Genomic DNA, 23,637 nt, shown 5'->3' on the forward strand with positions numbered 1-23,637 from the left:
ATAATATACGCCTCCTCAGGAGGAGCAGAAAGCAGCACTACTGTTTTCTGGCTAAGAACATCAAAGCGAAGATCTCCCTTAGTCTGTCAGTCTGTCCCTCCCTGTCTCGCAAAACCTTCCTTCCCGCCAGACTCCCAGATTATGTGTAGCAGAGTGACAGATGTACTCCACAAACCTCCTCCCCCTCTGTGTTCCCCTTCCTCCCTGTGTCGGCTTTGTTTGCAAAAAGGGGATGAACAACTGAGAAGGACAGCAGGCCGCAGTCTGGGTGGGCCAGATCTGCCGCCATGGCGTGCCTCCCTCCCTGCCTGCCTGCCTCCACATTTCTCTGAATTCTTTTGTGCGTGCTGTCAGACGCTGAGGCTGGCGCTGGCATGAGGCTGAGCAAATCAAGAGTCGGGATGCCAGGCGTGCACATAGCACTTCAGAAATAAATGAAAATGGTTTAGCTTTGCCCAAAATAGAAAGACCTGCACAAAAAGTAGCTGCAAACATAGGAGCCAGATTGCTGTGCTTTATGATTAATAATTTTGACTGTCGGTCTGATTTATTGCAATTTTTATGACGCTCATGCTATATTAGTCTCGCTATCAAATCCAATACACTTGGCGACTGACTCACTAAGCTCACATTTCCATTAGCTTTTTAAACTGACAATCATTATAATTTCTGCTGGGATGAAATGTTTTATAGGCTCTGTGAATTTCCAAACCTTCCTGTTAGCAGCCATCTAATAAATTAGCTTCACTTTGATTGATGCCAGTTGGACGGCAAAGAATACTAAAGAAATGTGTTCTGTTATACGAGCTGAGTGACACAAACTCCTAACAAGCACTAAGAATGTGCATCAGAAAACACAGAGCAGTTACAGAATAACAGGATGACTCAGCACAACATCATGGCTTATTTACAGGACATTGCAGCCTCACAATTTCCCTGCAAAGGCGTCCTTTAACGGCGCATTCTCCCTCAGCTCATATTTACACAGCGGCACTGCCTGAACCATACATAGATGCAGTGGTACAGTGGGTCAGGCTGGAGGTATCACTTGAGAGGAAGGTCAATATGAAGCTCACCAGCATGATGCAAGGAAGAGCAACCTTCTAAGAATATCCTCATTGAGTGACAAGCGTCACGTTATTGCATTTCGTCATCAATCATCCAGTTCATATGAATACTGGTGAGATTCCTGCCAGCTATGCTCAGCATTTAATATCACTGGCTTTAAGTGTGGTCTGTTAAATCTAGAGGATGTCATACATCTGGGTAAACAGACAAAAAAGGAGATCAGGTAGGATTCATCTAAAATTTAGGTTTCTTAGACGCAATGATGACTTTAATCGTTCAGTTTCAGTGTGTGCTATGAATCAACGAATCGAAGTGTCTGCATCACAGCATCTGATCAGGACATTAAGGACATTTCTGCAGGAAGTTAAAAATAGCTTTGACCCATGTGCGCCAGTAGGCGGGGACAACAAAATGAAAACAAGCAAACTTAGCACTCACATGTAGATGTCAAATCATGCAAAAAGTTCAAAAGCAAAAATAATGAACAAAACAACACTATTGATCAATCTAAATCTAGATTAAGGCTGTACTGAAGGATATTTCAGGCTAAAATGTTGGAACGCTGCCTCTGGGGACAAAAAATAAAACCAGTGTGAAAGCACGGAAAAATACCAGTAGACTGGCTTATTCAATGCCCATAATTGGGCATTGGTTAACATTTTGGTTTGCTAGTGATTGTTTTTAATAGCATTCACCAAATTCTTTGCTAATGCTAACCGAATGCTCACACAACATGACTTAGTCAGTTGCAATGTTGATCGTGGACCAACATTATTATGATGACATGGACATATCTACTTAAATTGTATTAATACATAATCAGTCTCTTTAACTAAATGCATTAAATACTAAATGCCTGTTCGGTGTGATCACAATGACTGAATGACATTGAACGGCGTACCTTGATTGCATATGGGGTTTTAGTGATTTAGCTGTTTTACGCAATTATGTGATAAATAATGTGGCTTGCTTTGTCACCTACACTTTTAGCGCTTTATTGGTCTGCTGCTTAGCACTAATCAGCAGCTTCCCGTATTGGTGCAACGTGCACATACAGTCAGTGCTTCCCTGCATTGAACATCATTTCCCTCCACCCTGTTGTTCATACATGGTCCCTTGTGGCACCAAAAAAATTTGCATCAGGTGTAGCATCAGCTACAGGTGTAATGCTGAAATATAAGGAGGCTCTGGTTAAGACAACTGAGTCAAAAAATTATGAAAAACTGCACCTGATTAATCTTTTGAGGCACCTCGACTGAAACCAGGAAGTTCAAACTCTTCCTGGTGTGTCATGAATGTACCAAAACTAATCCATTCAAAAGCTGTTGAGACATTTCACTTCAGACCACAGTGATTCATGTATAAACAAACCAACAATCCAACAAACCAGTGTTTCCTTCTATGCAGCAAAGTCACTAGTGCGGCTGAAAAAAAAAAAAACATGGCACAGAGTTCAAGTAACTCAGTGACAGCTTTGCCATGTGGGAGCAGATAAGAATAACTGCTCTAGCTATACATCATAACTCTGCACCCCAGAAGTCCACCAGTCACCATAAATCAAGGCTCAAGATAAAGAACAAAAAGAGAAATAGAGACAAAGAATGAGGGAATAGCAGAGTTCAGTGAAAGGGCCGGAGGGAAACGTGAGATAGAAACAAGAAAAAAGAATAGTAATACCCTGAAGGGCTCTTAGAGAAGAGGAAAGGGGAAGGAGGGTAAGTGAGAACAGGACGGGGTGCGGTGGAGGAGGACTGAGAGGCCTTAGCTTCTTTAAGTCGCGGGGGGCCCCGACAGTGGCACCATTAGCCAGTAAATCTCCCGGTGACTGTTGACACGAGTGACATGTAAGATCCCAAAACACTGTTAGGAAGCAGAGGTTTAGCATGTCCATGTCAGCCAGCCTGCAGTCCACATGCAGCAGGGTACCCTTACAGTACTGAAGAAATGTGACCAAAATTCTGCCCTTTTAAAAATATTTCAAGTTCCTTTTCCTCAGTTTCCCCTTTTCTCTTCTTGATATCATTGCACCCCTCTGGGGAGCTGCCCCCTCCAGAGCAGGCACCTCTTACGGTGGAAATCTGTGGGTTATCGGGCTATCTGAGATTGGGTTAGATTTCTGCGGAGCTGGGAGTGGGGTGACCACAGGCTTTGAAAGGGGATCCCTCTGGAGCCTCCACTCTCACGTACACACCTGTCTGCCTGGGATACCACCTCACTTCTAGGCTCTGCTCTGTCTGTGGCCCTGGAGTCTGGAGTCCCATAGGGAGTGCATTCCTCTCCCCGGCTCTGAATGATCACATAACACTCGACCCACCAGGGCCCATGATCCCCCTGCAGAACTGGGAGACTATATTGTTGCAACTAGAAAAACCCCCACAGAGACTTATCTGAATGCAAAGCTATTTGTTCTGTCTTTGGTTTTTGTCTTCTGTTTGGGGTGCACTTTGACTTGCACCAAAGATTAAGAAGAACTAAATGTTTTGTTGTTGTTGTTGTTGTTGTTGTTGTTGTTGTTTTTTTTTAATTATTGTTCCAAAACATTCCAAAATCTTTACATTTACAAGGTTTAACAGGTCTGACACAAAAGGGTTTCTTTTCTTAGCCCGTGGCTCACTGGACACATTCCTGATGGATGGGGATATATGTGAGCTGTGTCACTACAGGTATTTACTGCTTCAGTATCCCACTCTTTGAAAGGCTGTAAGAAATTCCAGAGTTGGTCACTTGAGTGCAAGTTACTGCTTGCAAACGGTGTGAGGAAGTTGAATCCTAGTTTATTTCTAAGATCATCATCACAGTTTTGTTAAGTCTGGTACTCTGAGTACTTAGTAAGAAGCCATTAGTTTTTTAAAATGACAGCAGTGGCAAATGATAATTATACTGCTTTCTTTCTACTTTAGATGGGATTTGCTGGCAAATAATCATAAGACATTCAAAATTTTGTGATTAAGATTTTTCTTTATGCCTCCAGTCTCCACCTCACTTTAAAGCAACTTTCTGCCTATTTAACTTTCCACAACACAGAAGATGCATAGAAGGAGAGTGACAGTGAGGCTGGACAGTGGTGTGGACAATCAGTACTGATGACATTGTCATCTTTTTAAAAGATTTTTATTGCTCAAATCAGCATTTGAGAAAATGTTTCTTATTGTTAAACTTGTAGCAAGGTGAGGTGCTGTAAAAGTAAACCAATGACTTGAAAAACTTTTACACCTTTAGTATTTAATGTTACATAATAGCTTTCTTGTGAATATACAGATATAAACATGTATAGAATATCTCAAATGAACCAGAGGCTGCAGAAACTGTAATGGAATCACAAGACATTAAAAAAAGAAACAAACTATGCACCATATAGTACGGATAATGCAGATCAAATGTAGAATTTAGATGTTTTTTGCTGTAGATTTAAACTTTTTAGCTACAGAGGAGGGGTTTCTTTCTAACAACTCACTGCTATGCTAACTCTATGCTAATGACTGATCCTCACAGAGACCCCTGAAATCAAAGATATATAGATATATAGTCAGGAGCAGACACTAAGAAGTCAGTGTCTCCTCCTGACTTCTTACTACACATGTGCTCTTACAAGAGCCATACTTCAGCTTTGCCTGGCCACACATACACATACATACCCACACACACAATGTCACTGGTCTGCACATTATTGGTTTATGTTTGATTAAGATCTTAATTTTCTGTATCAGCAGATACACGAACTCACAGTTACATATGTACATGTATGCTTGCAACATTTGAGCCTGCAGGGCTTATAGAGGAATGCCAAACTGCTTCAGTTCCACATGAGGATATGTTAATTATCTGAGTGTGTATTCTTGACCTGCTTGTGAAGAAGCATCACTGGAGCGCATGTAGTGGCAGGTATCTTTTAAAGGCTGCTAAGACCCTTAGGGAGCTTCCCATATCAGTGCATCTGAGGGGTATTTCCGGGGCGTGAGGCCACATTCAGATTGTGTGTATTTGTGTAAAACTTACTAGGCTTAGAAGTGGTATGTTTACACTCGATTCAGGATTAAGAATTACTGGAGTTTACAAAGGAGGTTTAAAACCCTCTGATTTTGAAAGGATGTGTCTGGATCTAGAACTACTTTGATTAGAATTCGTTATAAAGAAGTTTAGTAGTGTTTTTGTGGTGTTTAAGCACAGATTTCTATTTAACCTTAGGTTAGGTTAATGAAGTCGCATTTGGATTTTCTTTTTAAGTACAAAAGTTTGTTCCCTGAGGCCAGTGAAAAATGGATTATCTTGGGTGCTAATCTCTACTGACCAGCAGTAGAGCAGCTCACCCACTGAGATTTGTTATCAGAGAGCCTGACCATCACTGTGCTCTCCACTCACATGCCCCTACATGTCCAGGATAAAGCCACATCCCTCAGGGGTCACCTCTTCAACACTTCACATTAGCGGGCCGCCAGCTGGCTCGACTCGCTCTCATGTATTATCTCTTTGATCTTTTCCTGGACGTGTCTTTGTATTTGTGTGTGTAGTTATGTATACGTATGGTGATGATTTTACTGATAAGTGTATCCATTAAGTGCAGTGATACAGATGCAGTTCATCACACAGATGATGTGGCGCTGCCACACGTGTCAGCCGTGGTCATGTAGAAATAAGGTCTGGTATTATGTCCCAGTGTAAGCTCCACCGCACCTGGTTCAGCTGAGTTGGCTGGAAGCTTAAATAAAGTGTGTAAGCAAACAGAAAAGGGAGCGCTGAGCTAATTGAAGCCCTTGTGTTCCCTTCCTGTGGTAAAACCCACACTTAAAGACAGAAATTCTTTGCTTTAGGCATCTTATTAAACCACATGTGGAAAAATGTTGGCCTAAATTAAGATTATAGGATTAAGGCACTTTTATCTAATCTATGTTGATTAATGTCAGTGCTACTGATTCTCATTAAAAATAAATATATCACTCACAGTCTGAGGGTAAGAGTTAATACGGAGGCATTAAGGCGAAGCTAAACTAAAAACAGACAAACTCACGTCCTCCTTTTTCTCAATGGGCATGATGGTGGTGTTAGGAGGTGGAGCATGTCCCTCCAAACAGCATAATTATAGACTAAACTTTCCCTTCAGCATTGATAGCCTTTCTAAATCTTGTTTCATATTTTACAGCCAATGCTAAAATAGTAAAACCCACCTGCTGCATTTTATCGCTTTGCATTTGCTATAAATATGTAATCCTGTTAGAGGTGACAAGGCAACGAGCGATTTTATTATACTCTGACCCATCATATACCACGCATATCCGATTCATTTAAGGGAATTCTTTAGGGTAAATGATGTCGGCTGTCAGATTGTCACATTATGCTTGGGGTGGATATAATTAATGTTTTAATAGTAAGGCAGTGTTACAGAAAGCCTCAGTGCTTCAGTGTTATGTCAGAGTAAGTGAGTAAAAACAGAGAGAGAAAGAAATTTAGCTAACAAAAAATATGAAGTTCTTATATTTTGGATAAAATTGGTTATTTATTAAAAAGAAATTTAAGAATCTTTTAAATTGAAAATCTTCATAATGTCAAAATATTCTGCAGATTTTATTTCACAAGTCATGTCATTGAATAGTGGATACTTAGAAAGATAAAAGAAAACGTTTGTGAGACTTGTTGTAAGAGGAACCAGATATATCAGCATGCATACCTATGCACATTTCACTGTGTCACTTCAGGCAGATGATGAAAGGTGACGTTTGAAAGCCCAGAGAAGCGCCCCTAAGGAAAGGACCCTATTGTTCAATAACAATACAGTTGAGAGCATGTGGTAGTCTTTTACTTTTACTATCCCACAGTCAGTGTTTGACTTAAGTCCCCTTTGACCCCTGTCCTTTAAACCTGCTGCCCTTTCCAGTGGGGCGAACAGAGGCGGCGCCTCGGTACTGGGTGTCAGTCATGGCCAACTGCCTTAAGCCTTTGTGATGCAAACACTTAGGTGACCGACAGAGAGCAAGAAGTTTAAATTTTAAGCAGCCATTAAAAGTCAAACTCAAAGTGGCTTGAAGCCACTGCACATTAAATATTAGAGGGGTCCTACCGTTGTCTTCAACTGTGAAGTAGAAGATATCACTGGTGGCATTGCTCCCATCCAACAGCACATAACAGATCTTCATGTCATTGATATCAGCTGTTTGCATTAAAAAATATGGAGAAACAATTAGCTAAAATGATAACTGTGACGACTAAACCACTTTTATAAGGTTGTATAAATACAAAGTCAGAAAATATAGTTTACAGAGATATATTTAACCTCCTAAGACCCGAACCCTTTCAGGGCATGCAATTTTAATTTGTCTTTACCAGTTGGGCTGATTGGGACCTGATGAATGTAAAAACAAAGAGTAATGTGACTTTTCTTCCTGATTTTTGTTTCTGAGAAAAATGAGATCCACATATGAAGACATTAGCTTGGAAATTTTGACAGAACAGTGGCAGCATAACATCCTCATAAGTGGAAATCAGGCCCTTGTAGAGCAAAATTTTGTATTTTGGTCTAGACAACCCAAAATTTGATGTCCACATATGTGGACGCCAGGTCCTAGGAGGTTAAAATTGTTTTCCGTGGTCTGTAGTAACCAGTTAAGCATCATTATATTAGTATAAGAATGCAGCCAACTGTTTTTAACTGAATATTATTTATTTGAATATTTTTTATTCTTTGGTTTTTCACCAGTTATAAAAAGCTGTTTTTCTGTTTTACACATTCAGGATTTGGATGTGTGCTTCTATGCATCTATAAATTCTATAAGAACAAGTCTTTGTAATAAATCCTGGGAGAATATCTGGCGTTCTGTAAACTTTATACTAACTCAAAGCTGTTGGCATCATGAATTCAGAACAATTCTTTCCTTTGTGCCACACAAAGCATCCACTCTAATCCAATATTAACTCGAAAACACTGATGAGTAAATCTTACCTTTGAAAAGCATTGTTACAAGGTTTAAAAATTTGACATCATCTTACCTTGTGTGAATGTCTTGATACTGTCATTGCCCACGGCAGTATTCATGATGAAGCCGTGCAGTGGAGCCTCGGACACCATGTACTTCAAGACCTTCTGGGGACTGTCCCGGTCTTCTGATCGAAGGACCTTGCTGGTGATCACAAAGCCCAGGTGTCCAGTTGGGAGGACTTTCAGTGAAGCGGCAGCCTTATTTACCAAAATCTGGGGGACACCGTTATCCACCGTATTGATGTGAATAGTCATCATTTGGGGTTTGCGTGTCTCATAGTCAGTGTTAGGGAAAACGTAAAAGTCAGTGTGAGTTCCATCGGTGACAGTGAAAGAGAAGCTGTCTTCACTGGTCTCAGTGCCATCGTGCTTATAGCTGATAAGGTTCTCGTTCAGGTCCTGCTTGGTAAAAGTCGTAATTGGCTGGGTGTTGTTGAAAAGCAGCAAACCGTGTACCGGCACTTGCGTGATTATAAAGCGCAGCAGGTGGTCTGGAGTGTCCCGGTCTTCAGCAGTAAGTTCAAAAGGTGTGATGAGTTTGGATTCTCCCTCCTCCACAACTAGCCTCGTTATGGTTAAGACAGGTTTCTTATTATCCACATCGGTGATGGACACTCTGAAGGTTCGGAAAACGGGATTGTAGCCGTCTGTCACCTCAAACTCGAAGCTGTCCATTTTAATTTCATCATCAGAGGTGTGGATGTAGTAGATCTTGTTGCCAGCAAGCTGCAACTGGGTGAAGGTGGAAATAGGAACACCTGGGAGGTCAGTGCACTCTAAGTGCCCTCTACTGGGCGCTCTCGTGATGCTAAAACTGAGGTATTCATCAGGGCTGTTGATGTCAGAGGTGCTGAGTAGGTCAGTGGTGAGAGTTACTTTTCCACCTTCTTTGAGAGTCACACCTTTGTTAACAACATCTGGAAAAACCATATCAATGCTTCCGATGCTAATGTAAAAGTAACGGTCAATAAGTGGATTTATACCATCTGTGACGTCAAATTTCAGCAGGTCACGGATTCCTTCCTGGCCTGTGTGCACATACTGAATGAGTTGTCTGTCAATTTCATCTTGTGTGAAATTCATTCCCAGGGTGATATTTCCTAAAACGTCTCCAAATTTGCTGATACGCTGAAGGTAGCCTTGGCCAGGGCCGTATCGCACAACATAAGTTAATTCCTTGTCTTCGGAGTCAAGATCTGTTGCCTTTAAAACGCTGTTGCTAATCACTTTTGTTTCTCCGATCTCCACATCGAGGCCATCGTTAATGGCCATTCTTGGTGTCTCATCATCAACAGGAATGACCACAATAGGAACTGTTTTTTCCACTTTGTGTTTTCCATCAGATAGCCTGATTTCAAAGCTGTCTTCCTTGGTTTCAGAGTCATCATGTTCATAGACAATGTTAGATGCCTCTATGATCTGCTCCAAGTTGAACTTCTCCACAGGGATGGTGCCAGTGCTGAGCTGTTGAACAATTGCCCCATGCTTGGGTGGTTTGATGATCTCAAAGTGCAGCTCATTCTTGGGGATGTCAGCATCAGCTGCGTTCAGAATTGGGGTGTCAATGACCAGACTCATTCCCTCCATTACCACAAACTCACGGACAAAAATCTCAGGCTTCTCATCATTGGCTGGAATGATGACTATGGGGAAGAAGTGGCGCTCAGAGAAGTTAATACCATCTGAGCAGCGGAACGTGAAACGATCTTCCACAGGTTCAACCCCTTTGTGGATGCTTTGGACATAGTAGATGTGGCCAAGGGAAATTTCTTTAATGGCGAATGCGGTGATGGCCGTCCCAGCTCTTGACTTCTCTGAGCCTGCTGCTGGTGAGATGTTCTCCACATAACCAGAAGTTGGTTGGACAATGATGGTACACAAGATATCCTCGCTGTTGGTGTCAACATCCTCGGCATGAATTTGCTCCAGAGTAATGACGTTCTTCTCCCCTTCCACTACTATAAACTGCTCGCCGACGCTAACAACAGGTGGGATGCTGTCAACAGGAAGGATTGTCACATGGACTGTCACACCTTGGATCTTGTTGCCACCAACGACCCACTGCTCTGACATGTCAGACAAAGTAAGATTGAAGGAGTCGTGCTCTTTGGTCGGACCTATTTCACCAGATGTGTGAGCATACACAACCACCCCGTTAATTATGTCCTCTTGAGTGAATCTCTCAGCAGGAGCACCATTAACCAGGATTTCACCCAGTCTCGGAGGTTCTTCAACAATAAAAGTGAGCATGAGGTCATCTGTATCTTCATCGTGGCCCTGAATGACGTTACTTGTAATCTCCGTGGCTCCATTCTCCAGTACATCTATGGAGGCTCCGAGCAGGCCGGGTGGGAGCATAATCGTGGGCCTTTTGTCATCAACTGGCTCGATTGTGATCCTGAAGGCAATTGGTACCTCATGGAAACCATCACTTACAGAGAGCTTGATGACATCAGTGAGAGATTCTTTTCCTCCGTGCATGTAAGTTAGACGACCAGTTGTGATGTCTTCAAGCACAAATGTTTCGCCATTTGACATATCAATCCCCAAATACTGCAGCTGCCCATACTGGGGAATCTGGGACACCGTGAAGATGATATTGTCATCATCTGTATCCGTGTCAGTGGCGTGCAGCTCCTTCCTGGTAATGACATATGTACCTCTTTCCAAAACAGTGAACCCTGTGTTGGTGATAAGTGGAGGTTTGTTGTCAACCGGCTGTAGGAAAATGGTGAACAGTCCATCTGCTGTGTTGCCAGCTGTGTCTTCCACAGTGAATGTGAACTGAGCCACTTTTGGAGTGATGCCCAATTCCTGGTCTGGGGGCTTATAAGCTACTTTGTGGTGATTAACCTGGGCTTGTGTAAACTCTGTAATTACAGTGTTAGGGCTGTCAGTCAGTACAATTTCACCCAAGAGGGCTGGATTGTTCTCATCTGTGTCAGTCGGGGGCTTAGTGATGGTGTACTTCAAATCTCTGTCATCTGAATCAAGATCAGTATAACACAAAAATTTCTTCCTAAAGTATGTGAGCTCATATTCCTGCACTGTCATGTGAAGGGTGGTGCCTGGGAAAAGCTCTGGGGCAAGGTCATCAACGGGATGGATTTTGATAGTGAACGTGTGCTCGCCTGATTGATTGGGAGGATCGTTATCGTCCTGGACCCGGAATACAAAGTGATCAGTTACAGTGGTGGTGCTGTGGGGCCCGATGTGACGATAGAACAGCTTTCCATCCAGAATGTCCTGCTGAAGCCACTCAGTCACCACCTGCTCAAACATCTCATCCGTCTCGCTGAACTTCCACAGAGATGGGTCAGACGGTAGCTCTGCTTGCCTAAGCAGGAGTTGCCCTATGGTGGAGTATGGTGCCTCCACGACAAACTTAATAGTGGAGTCTTCTGAATCGATGTCTGTTGCACTTAGGATGAATGGAGAGATCTGCATGATTTCATTCTTGAACAACACCAAGCCAGTGTTTGCATTAATAATAGGGGGCTCGTCATCAGTGGGGACAATGGTGATGGGGAACAAAAATTCCACTTCATTACTGCCGTCAGTCATTCTAAAAATAATGTTGTCGCTATAGGTGTCGCTGCCGTCATGCTGGTACACAACAATGCCAGCGTCTAAATCGGCAGGTGTAAAGAATTTCCTGCGTGTGCCGAGCATGGTAAGGTCTCCGTGCTTTAAACCATCGATGACTGTGATTCTCACGTCTTCCAGGTTATCCTCATCACTAATCTCTAAATTCTGAGAGCTGGAGAGAGCTCGAGATTGCCCTTCAAACAATAGCTGCCCTGTATTTTTGGTTGCAACAGGAGCCAGTGTATTCATAGGCTTTACCACAATCATAAAAGCAAATGGATCTGACACTGCACCATCGGTGTCTACAATTTCAAACTCTAGCTGAAAAATCCTCTCTTGTTCTGAGTCATCTGAGGGTGGCTTATAGGCTATTTTAAGCTCTTTGACGTCCCTGTGATAGAAGGAGGTGATAGGCAGGTTCTGATCATCTGTGCTGATGATATAACCCTGCTGAGGGTTCAGTGGAGACGTGATGTTGAAGATTAAGTCATCTGGGTGAGATTCGACATCTTCAGCCGACAGCATGTCACTTGTAATAGCTGTCATCACAAACTGATCAACCTCCATCATCATCATAGCTACAAAGCTGGGTTTGGGAGCAGTGTTCTCTGCACCTTCTCTGATTCTAACCATCATTTGGAAATGCTCTTGCATTATCATGTTTCCTTCGTTATCCTGCAGCTCTACCATCATTGGAATATAGTCTCTGTTTGGTGAGTTGGTTTTAGCCGTGTGCTTGTAGCGAATACCCTGCTTCACAAACTCATCACAGTCAACCATTTGGCCATTGGAAGGGTTGTTCAAAAGAGTGCCATACCTGGGAAGACCTCCAGCGCCGACCAGAGTGCTGATCTTACACTGTGTGACACCATCCTCATAGGAAAACTCCAGGCCCTTTTTGTCAATAGGATTGCTCTCTCCATTGAGCTTTTCAACATTAAGGGGCATATTCCTGGTGAGGATCTCAAGCTGCTGGAAAACAACCTCTACTTCCAACATGAAGGGGACAATGACTGTGTCTGTGTGAGAGTCATAACGAAGCTGCAGCTTCACACGATCCTTACTGGGGCTCCTTGATCCAAAATGCGTGTATTTCACTTCTTCAGATCCAAATGAACAGGGAAACTTTTTAGGGGTTAGCATCCCAGGCTTCTGGGCCAGTGGATCATTGTCCAGGACTGTGATTTGGCAGCGGTCACCAGGCTGCACTTCTGTTACCAGGTCATTCACAGGGTCCAGAAACACGGACCGCCCAAAAGGCACTCTGATCCCATTGTTAGCAACAATGATATCATCTTCATTAGGTCCGGCCCTGCGGTGATAGAGGTGAGCTGAATCAAAAGGCCCTGCACATACTGAGGCAAAACAGAAGCTGAGAGAAAAAGCCAAAAGAAGGCAACTCTTTTTACAAAGTTTGCAACTTTGCAGACAAGCAGCCATGTCTGCTGCTAGTTGCCTTGTAATTTAGTTAAAACAAGTGAGCAGCAGCAGGAGGCTGATGCTTCTTAAATGAGAAAAAAAAAGCATAAAAAAAGAAACTTTGGGCCAGCTGGAATCTCCTCTGTGTGTTTCTTGTGTGGCTGCACAGACCCAAGTGTGGTGAATGCTGCAGGGTTGTGCAGGTGAATGAAACAGTAGTCTGTGACTTGCACAGGCTCCTCCTTCTGTCAGTGCAGGGAGGGGAGCCTCCAGCCCCCAAAGCTAATTTAAGAAAGACCATTGGACAAGATTGCCCCAAACAACACCTACCCTTCTCCTCTTCTCTCACTAAAAAAAGGGTGTTGGGGTGGGGGTTGGAGGATAAAATCCTATTCAAAAAAGTCTTATTTGATTATATGGAATCTGTACAGTTAAAACCCCTGACACTATACTGTATAGGTTAAGAAATGTGATGTACTATAGATAGATATCCATGTTTTTTCATATGATGCATCATTTTATAAATACATTTAATAAAAAAATCAACTGAATATAATTTGATATCTTGTTCCTCCAAGTTTTTTCTTTTAGACACAAGTGTGAATATGCAAATGTGTCAGAATGCAACCCAGTTGAATGATTCTTTAGCTATTTCATCGATTTGTTTTTAGTTACTTTGAAATGAACAGTGTCTTCTGATGTTTGATCACTGACCTGTGTGATATCACACGCAACTTTATTATTAAGGGTGTAACCTATCCTATCGACCAATCGCTTATTAAAGTACCATGGAGGGCGGACTAAGAGAATGCAATGTAATGCCCAAACAAACTATCATTATATGCTAGATGAGCCAGTCAGCAGGGATTCAGACACTGAACAGGATTCTTAGAGTATCCCAAGAATAAAGTTTAGTATCTCAACTAAAGGCGTGTCTGTGCAGAATGATGACGTGTGGAGATATTTCTGTTCTTTTCTAGAGTTAAGGGCCTCTAAGTTCAGGCAACTTTCGGCTCCGGAGGGGCCATTTGTTCCAAACATGGAGACAATAACCTGGCATCAGCTGGCACAACAGGTGTTGGAAACTGTTTGGTCACACACACACACACACACACACACACACACACACACACACACACACACAGAGAGAAAACATTATACAGCTGAAAATATGCCACCTAAGCCACCTGTGATGGAAATGAATATATAATACGCCGCATAAATATAGCACGGGACATTTCTGGCTTCATTTCTCATAAAGTTTAGTTGCTGAGCAAGCGCTTGTAATAACCGAATCTCTGCAATGAATGGCTGCGTGTTTTGAGGTTAAATAAGATTCAAATGAGGGAAAGTCCCCTCCTCTGTGATTACAGCATCTGCATATTTCATGCAACCGAACACTGCTGTTCGGCAAACTGAGTGCGTAAAAGAAAGTTTCAGCAGAATAAGCAGGTGAAGAAAATTTGACGTTCTTTTTCTGCAGTGACAAAGCAGAGCGTGGACTCATCGAGCACTCACACTGGATGCAGCGAGAATGTGAGAATGTGTATTCAGTATGCTGCACAAGGTCATGTTAAGATAAAAATACCTAGTAGCCTTTTATGGGTCATCTTTTAAGTTGAGCCTGACACTTGATGAAGTGATCCATGTGCAGCGCTCGAGCATTTTCACACTTTCCTTCCAGCTGCAACGCTGGAAATGTTTGAGTTTCGTTTTATTGTAACCGCTGTCTGTGACATTTCTACGTACTAGGAAAAATCTTCTTTTTAAATAGTTTAACACACCAGTAAATTTATCCAGTTAAGGACTGATAATGAGTTGCTTGTATGAAAGAATTTGTTGCTAGGTAGGAAACTTCAGTGCAATTTATGCTTCAATATAGTGAAAAATGAACCTTCAGAGCTGCTAGAATTATTATTCAGCAAAAGTGCTGCTTTTTTATCGGTAGCGGTAAAGCTTTTAGGACAATGCTGTGAACCACTCAGCAACCTTCCTCTAAGTGTGGGTCAAATAGCAGAGATGCCATAAGCATCCCAGCATTCTGTATCACACTTTTCATTGCATCCTCTAAATAAATCTTGCCCTCCTCACTTGACCGGCCAAGAATAAAAATGGGACATGCACCAAATGGTGTAACTATAGAAACAAACACAGTAAGCTTTTTATATTCTGTTACTCTCCACGTTCCTCCCATAGTGAGGAAAAAAGTGAAGACTTAAAAACAAGAACTTCCCATCCAGATAGTTAGAAAAGCCTGATATTGATTGCTGGGCTGGAAGCATGACTGATGAAACAGGCGTGTATAAATCACCCGATGACAGCTGCTTAAGGTGTCTGTCGAGCTGGTTAACTGGTTAACTTGCATTTCTCCAAATTAGACATTAAAGACACGACATGCTTTTAATGAGTGTCTAAGATAAACAGAGAAAGAAGCTGGTGTAATGCCAGCCTCTGGTGCCCAGGATCATCTCTTCATCCAGGGGGAAGCCTGTGATGACAGCAGCACTAATGCCATCGTGATAAATGGAAAACAAAGCACTCGTCCTTTTATCCCTAAAAGCAACGGTGGCAAAATCCAGGATTTGCTGATATTTTTCCTCAGTTTCCCACAATTCCTGGTCTGTGTCATCATGTTCAGAGAACAGGGAATGCAAAGCTCTTTAGTAAACACGTTTCGCAGTTTGACATGCTCTCAGCACAAACTGTTGACTTTACCCCCTCGTTTTAGTCACGCTCCAGGGCTCACATTGTTAGCTCGCTGGTTCAAAATGAAACACCTCTTCAGCAACTATTGGAAGGATTGCCTTGGAAGTTTGTGCAGACGCTCAAGGTCCCCGGGAAAAGGATAGATCTTCTTCTGTGGACTAACCCTCTAGCACCACCGTGAGGAGGGCGTTTTTGGTTTTAAATCAAACGAGTAATGGATGGATTCACATGAAATATATGAATAAATGATTTTGTCTTTCATGTCTTGACTTTAAATTTGTGTCTCGTACCATGATTTACACTTAAAAGTCTCTCCTTTTTGCGTTCTTCCCTCTAAACTTAATTATAAGCATTAAGCATGGCTGACATAAACATGAGGAAAGTGTCAAAGGAGCCACTTTCACGAGTAAATCATAGCATGCTGTTTTCTTGGCTCCAATGGTAATCCAGTTAAGAGGTGACTGTGTGTGATTTTATTGCTGACAAAATCACCGTACACAGAAGCTGGAGGTGATAGCAGTGCTGGGATTTTGTTTTTTGTTTTGTATGATGATCCCAAGTTATTTATTTATTGATTTATTTGTTCATTTGAGTGAGAACCACCAGACACTGCAACAGGTCTGACAACTGTAGGGAATTTATTTTAAAATGTATGTATCTTTTTATTTGGCATCAACCTCGCCTGCGTTTGTCTTTGATTTAAAAAAAAAAAATAGATAGTGTTTTAAAAAATGGGTCAAGAAAGCGACTTAGTAAACTGGAACTAGTTTAACATTCCACAGCTTAACACGCTGACATAAGCCTAATGGGTGTTTTGCTTTTTTGAAAGCTGAAAGTTTTAGTGCTCATTCTTCAGATTCTCAGCGGGCCCGCAACTCTTTTCAGGCATGAACATCTCAACTATTTTTAAAGTAGATGAAACAGCTCTCTCCTGCTACTGATGTGTAAGTGTCTGTAGAGTTACCAGAATACCTGATGTATGAAGATATTCAGAAACACTGGATATCTCAGTACATTATTATTAACATCAGATCACATTTTGCTGCATCATTTGTTTCACATTTTGGATTTTCTGGCATAATTCAAGGCTCCTGTTTGAGGACAGCTATGTGGGTGACGATCATGTGCTGCATCCTGTCCGACCGTATATTTAGTTCTGAATCAGATTGCAGTTGTGTCTCGTGGTTCTCTCCTCATCTCTTGGCATACAAGCATACACTCACCAGGCTTTATTAAGCTACTACCTGCATGAACCATCTTTTCCCGTCAAAGCTGCCTCAATTCTTCGTGGCACAGACTCTGACTTGATCACATCACACTGTTGCTGCAGATCAGATCAGCTCTAACTGCTCCACACGAACACCGACGTTGGAAAACCTTCCACCTCACATAGATGAAAGAAAGATCAAGGGTGTTGAGTCCTGAACATCTCAACGTGGGTGGTTTTATAAACTATGGTTACACATAGATTTGTGAGTGACACTCTTGCTGTTTCTGCACTGATTCAGTGTAACTGACTCTCTTCTTTTCTCTTTCCCTGGTGTCTTTTGCAGTCTAGATCTCAGCCTCACATAAATTATCTGATTATGTAGAAGTTATAAAAGAAAAAGCTGTTAGGGATCAGCTGCAGGAGGTGATAAGCATCTTGGTAAAGGAGCTCTGACAGATTCTTTGAAAACAAGCTTTGACATCAGAGAGGTGGCTCACCCCTGATAAACCCCTTGTCTTCTCAGAATAGCCGAGGAAGATTTCCCCCACATTCTCTTTGCTCTTGCGCTACTCGCTAGCATCCTAATCATCTGGCCTGTTGTAAATATACACTGCGTATAAATAGGGGATAACTGAGACCTTTGGATCCAGTTCCGAGGAGGAAGAGGTTTGTGTTTTGCTGCACTGGGTGGTTTGACGCAGGGTGTCCATGACTGCGGTCAGGCCGGAGGGGCGTGCATACGAATTTTAGAACCGCTCCTGCCGTCACTGCTGCTCTGCGGGCTCAGTGCAACATTTCATCTGCTTAATGGCGGATTAAAGCATCCTGTGAGGCAGATTGATATAGGCTGATGCTGTCATTTGTCATTAAAGGGGAGCGGAAGCCCATGGAAACAGGCTGGATATAGCAGCTGGATCGGCCCCAAACACTGGGCAGCTCATTGCTGTAGATGGAAATTATAAGAATATTATGTGCCTCATGAATTTAGACAGGAAACATAAATATAGGCCAGTCTATTAGCGATGAGCTGAAAATGGACATGGCAGTTAATTGGGCTTTATTGTGTGTTAAATTGCATGGCTGCGTCTGTAATCGTATTCATGTAGATGTAAATTTGCTGTACAGCACCATTAAATATGATTCTCATTTCAGCCAATATGTTCAGATTTAATTAGTACTAATCATGGCCTCACTACACTAAAAGGAGAAGCAGGTATCAACCTAGGAATATGTGCAGCACAGTGTTACACCTCACCAAATGTTAATTACTGTTTGCTAACGGTGGGGGAAGAAAAATAGGCTTCTGGACAAAGAAAAAAAGTTTTTATTTAATACAAATGAAATGAAATTCAAATGAAAGTCACATCATAAGAAGTAGTGCAACACGAAGCTTCACACTGTTATAGGAAGAACACAAAACAGCAAAATGGTGCTTCTGTAAAGCACTTCGTCTTAAACTGAGGAAAGCATAATTTGTTCAGATCTGACAAACCTCTGTTATTTTCATATTATTCATATTTTACAAATACATGCCGAAAATGAGTAAAGGGTTTTGGAGCCAGCATTCAAATAACTTTGTTTGGTGAAGTAGCAGTGATTATATCAAGCCAATCATTGTATATACACACACTTATGCATGGATTTATTTACATTATTTATATAAAGGCCAGTAATACCAATGTAGAAAACCTTAATATGCATGTTTTATTTTAAAATTGTGCTTAAATGATTAATATTAGTTAATAGATCCATTAGTTAGGAGTGCTTTTACATTATTTCTGAATGCCTGAAACGGGTGATTCTTAAACAACCATTTTGGAAATGATTACCGCTTACAGCCAGTGTATTTATTAAGTGAGCAAATCTGAATGCATATTCTCTGCTTCACACTCACTTTGTAAATTTATAACACTTTTTTTTTTTTTACAATATGGCAAACACGTGTAGTAAGTGCTTTGTGTGCCTCTCAAATGAATTATGTATAATGTTTTAAATTAAATTTACATTTTTGTTTGTTTGTTTTTGATTGGTTAACAATAAGTGTAAACCAAACAAAATGGTTTGATTGGTGTTTGTCAGCCATTGGGTAAGAGGTGCAGTACACACTTGGACAGAGCGCCAGTCTATTGTAGGGGTTATGACCTGAACAGTGATGAATAAAAGGCACGATACATATTCAGAAGACAAGTTCAGTTATTACTAAAACAATGAAAAGCTAACATTTAAGTTTGAAAAAGCTTACAGCACTGTCCAAAAGTCTTGAGATACACCTCAATTTAAAAAGTATTTTGCTTTCAAGAAGCCAGACGTTCTGGTAGCAGGGTCCTGATCAATAGTTCTCCAGGCTTTCTGAAGGTCTTTCAAAGTTTTTCTTTGGACATTGGCTGTTTTTTCACTCCAGTTGTAGTACCTGACATTTTCAGAGAAACATCCATCAGATTTTTATCCACGATGCCAGCGGTCCCCAACGCCCGGGCCACGGACCGCAGTCGTTTGGTACCGAGTCAACATCCAAAGAAGAGCTTTGAATGTCCTTCAAGAGGCCTGGAAAACTATTCCTGAAGACTACTTTAAGAAATGACAAGAAAGCCTTCCGTTGTCATACCAAATATTAACTTTACACCTCACTAGAATTATGCAAACTCAGTATTTGATTACATATTGTACGTCCACGTATACTTGGACATGTATAAAAATAAATAATGTTTCCGATTTGTCTCGCAAAATACAAAGGAATATCAGTGGGCTCAAGACTTTTCCACATTACTGTATATGCTACAAAAAAAAAACAAGCTTGTATCACAGTCATCAGTGAATACACTTTGAGTAGAAATATCCTTTTCCCCGACGGCCTCTTTTTTCTTTGGTCTGCAAAAAACATAAAGAGAGAGAGTGAGAAAAAAGAAACAGAGCAATGAAAACAGTGCATCCTTTCCCACAGTCACGTGTTCTGCAATCACCTGCTTTTTCCACTTGTAACTTCTGCTTTGGCCAAGTTTATGTGGCCTTTGACATGACCTTTGATCCCTATGGAGAACCATCTGTTTGAGGGAAAGGATGACTGACATAATGCTAAGTCTACATATATTGCTGTGTTTTATGGTTAACTATTAAGTGTTTAAACAGAAACAAACCAAGTCCTGGAGGTACAAGTGACAACAGCACTGCAGGGCTCATCTTTAGAGTTTTTACAAATCTTTGTCCAAATAATGAGCAGACTTTTAATTTTTATAAAAGGTATTTTCAGAATCTTTACTTGAATACATCAATTTTCAAATTATGTACGGAAGCTTCAAAAGAACAATTAAAAAGTTTGGTTTCAAACAAGAACCGTGACTACTCGAACAAAACAAATTTAAATACATCAACTTTACTTTTCTCTTCTGATAATGACCATCCATTCAAAATCCCATTTGTATAATTGCTGCTCATTGACTCTCATGATACCTCACCCACACAATTAACAGCTAAAAAGGTTACACCATGTGTCATGACCTTATGTTGTGTGTGTTTTGTGAAGTTTTTATTAGTACTACTGACTTATACAGACTTGCACAAAAATACCTGGATGATAAAATGCTTCAGACCTGACAGATTGATTAGTCTAAGGTTAACTTTCCTGAACCAAGAGAAACGGTGCTCACAGAGGAACGTGATGGCGATTTATAGTTTAGCTGTAAATAATCACAACATCACCTCATATAATGACAAAAAATATTACAATCTGTGGCTTTGAGGTTCATAATCACAGAGATCTACGGACACTTACACTACGCTTTCATAAGAATAGCCTCAGACAAAGTTTCAGTTCACATCTTGCAGACTAACTGCAGCACCTCGTGTTAGTCTTTTGTGTATTCTGTGGCTTTTATAACACACTGTTACTTTTAATGCAGTGCCTCCACCCAGACAACATAATCAGCGAGTCATAGTAATAGTAATCTTAATATCGTTACTCATGGAAGAAAACACACACATTCAATGACTACAGTACAGGAATACGATGCGGTAAGATAAGAAACACTAATTTATCTCAGTTGGTGAGCTGCTCCCATAAGGTAGCTTAAATTTTTAGCATCTACACAACTATTTAAATATATGCTTATAAAAGACAGACGTCAAACATGGTTTTTGAATCAATGGTTTGAAGTTTGGAATTTATGCCAGATATGATCATATTTTGGATGACAGAGTAGAGCTGGACAGTTTGCTAAGTGGCTAGCAGTTTTAGCTAATTTGATTAGCAGGGTGCAGCTGTAATTCAGCGAAATTTGATGGGGTGCTAGCACAAAACATGCCTAAAGCACATGTACATGCAGAAAAACAAGCAAGTGCAACCTTAACCTTTAAAGCTTCCCGTGACCTAAACCAAACGTAAACTTGACCTAAGTTCAGCTATAAAAACACTAGTTATAAATTAGTCAAAGATACCATTTTTATTTATTTACCAGACTGTAACCATGTTCATTTTTGAGTTTCAAGTTGTCATTTAAGGATCTATACGACTGCATTTGCTTCATTTTTTCAGCTCTAGAAGTTAATGTTTTGTTTTTTTAGTGTTGTGGTTAGTGCTGCTAGTAGCTGCTACACATCAAGTTTGTGGTGTGCATCCATTATAGTGAAATTATGGTTCAGTGGTAGTTAAGTGTTGGCAGCCTGTTGAAAGAAAGTGTCTGTCTTAGATGGGGCAAGTGTCAGAAGTCTGTACTATAGCCGGTCTCTACTCTTGCTTGTGGCCTGTCATGAAGAAGACTAACGCGTTATTAAGTAACGCGTTACAGTAACTACGTTATTATTGTGGTAACGAGCACAGTAACTAGTTATTATGCCGTTAGTCGTTACTGGGATTTAGATACTCGTTACTTCGTGTGGTGGCTATCGCGGAGCTTCCACAGATTCAGTAACATTAGCAAGTGGTGGAGGCCAGCAGGTGGATGAGAGAAAGGGGACGCAGGAGGAAGAGAGACCCGAGGCGGCCGCCGGTCCGAGTGTGAACTGAACTTCAGGTAAGAAGTTATGACCTGCAGTCTATCTGGGTCAGATATAAACCAAGTTTAGGTGGAGTTTATTTTCGTTATTCTGACTTTTTCCGTACTGCGTACTAGCTAGCATGACGGAGTTTCTATACAGCTGAGTGGGTGCTATGATGTTACTGATGTTGAACTTTATTTTGTTCATACGGTTAATTAGTAGAGTTGCCAACCGTCCCGTAAAAAACAGAATCGTCTCGTATTCAGAGAAAATATCACACGTTTCGTATTCAGGTGAAAAGGAACAGTTTGTCCCGGACTTCAGCTACAATGAAAAAGACACAAAGCTGGAGTTATTCTGTGTCTTTGCTGCACAGCTGCCTCTTCTTCTCTCATTCTCTCCCCTCTCTCTCCTGTTTCTACTTCAATCATGAAAACTGATCAGTGATCAGCTGATTGGCTTTTCTCTCTAGTTTGTTTATCTCCCACTTTGCGCCAGAAAGAGGAAACCGCCGGATGTCGCACTAAACAACAGCAGCACGTTTAAGCTTGATCAGCTGTTGTTAGAATTTATTTAATATTAATTTCTACTATCAGTTGATGTTTGTTGGAGCCACAGCTGTAAAAGCTGCTGGTCATGATATCGGTTTGGTTATCTGATGAGAGGGAAACATGAAGATGAAACCAGGAGATGTCCTTACTGAATCATCAGAGCTGAACAGGTGATGGAGAAACAGGTTTACCTTTTAGGTGACATAAATGAGTTGAAGGGAAGTTTCTGTTTCTGAGAGACAAATAACACCAGGATCCTTTTCTGTGTAGCTGACAGCTGGTAACTGTGCAGGGGTGGATCTAGCAAAGTGTTGCCAGAGGGGCCAGGTAGGGCATTAACAGGGAGAGGGGGGCACAAAGAAATACTTTTCTCTCTTATTCTCATTTAAAATGTCTAGCTTTAAAAAAATAATTATCTGAGTCTTACAACAAACGATTGATAGATTGATACATATATGCCATCAAAACAGTGTACATCACTGTCACAACAGTAACGAGTAACTTGAAGTAACTGAGTTACTTTTGATAGAAGTAACTAGTAATGTAACTAAGTTACTAATTTAAAGTAACTTACCCAACACTGATTATAACATACTTTTCATGCTGTCTTTTTTATTTTTTTTAATCTGTGTTCGAGTTTTGTTTTCTTTTCAGCTTTGCTTCCTTTTCTGTTCTGGCCCACTCAAAATGTCAGCATTTGACAGATGCACAAGCGACACGCAGTAAGTTTTTTTACAGACTGAGCATGTTTGTGGCAGTTGAAAGACCCTTTTTTAGGCTCTCTGTAGGCAAATACCTCCACAAATGCACACAACCACAACAACATAAATTAAACATTAGTGTCTGTCAATGTAATATGCAGATTATAGTCTGCAGGTCTGCATAGATTTTAAAAGAGTCTAGTTTTTCCATTTGAATGCTTTGATATAGAAGAACTAAAAGCTTGACTCACTTCACAACATAAAAGGAAAACAAAGTTTCGACTTTTTAGGATCTGTCATGTGACCCAAGTTCACTTTAAACCGTGTGTTATTGATGAGAAACAGAGATGTAATAAAGTCACAGTGTGTTTCTGACAGTTTGACACCGCCTGAGGAATGTGAAGCTGATGCCGGAGGCGATACCAGCAGGTGGATGAATGTCCATCTGTCAGCAGG

General features: G+C 41.1%; 2 protein-coding genes across 2 annotated transcripts in view; both read right to left on the reverse strand.

Annotated features, from left to right (window-relative positions):
- frem3 (Fras1 related extracellular matrix 3) overlaps window positions 1–13,379 on the reverse strand; it is a 33,754-nt gene extending 20,375 nt beyond the window's left edge. The window contains exons 1-2 of the mRNA XM_085163255.1: window positions 8,047–13,379; window positions 7,121–7,210 (exon numbers count right to left, since the gene is read on the reverse strand). Of these exons, the coding sequence (XP_085019381.1) occupies window positions 7,121–7,210; window positions 8,047–13,063 (5,107 nt within the window). The 5' untranslated portion in view covers window positions 13,064–13,379. The remainder of the gene's footprint in view (window positions 1–7,120; window positions 7,211–8,046) is intronic.
- Window positions 13,380–13,776: 397 nt separating this feature from the next.
- Window positions 13,777–23,637, reverse strand: part of LOC146517097 (uncharacterized) — a 29,626-nt gene continuing 19,765 nt past the window's right edge. Inside the window, exon 10 of the mRNA XM_085163445.1 lies at window positions 13,777–19,826. The gene's annotated coding sequence lies outside the window, so the exon portion shown is untranslated. The remainder of the gene's footprint in view (window positions 19,827–23,637) is intronic.

Source organism: Neolamprologus multifasciatus, chromosome 6 (assembly GCF_963576455.1).
Source record: "Neolamprologus multifasciatus chromosome 6, fNeoMul1.2, whole genome shotgun sequence".
In the NCBI taxonomy this organism is placed as follows: domain Eukaryota; kingdom Metazoa; phylum Chordata; class Actinopteri; order Cichliformes; family Cichlidae; genus Neolamprologus; species Neolamprologus multifasciatus.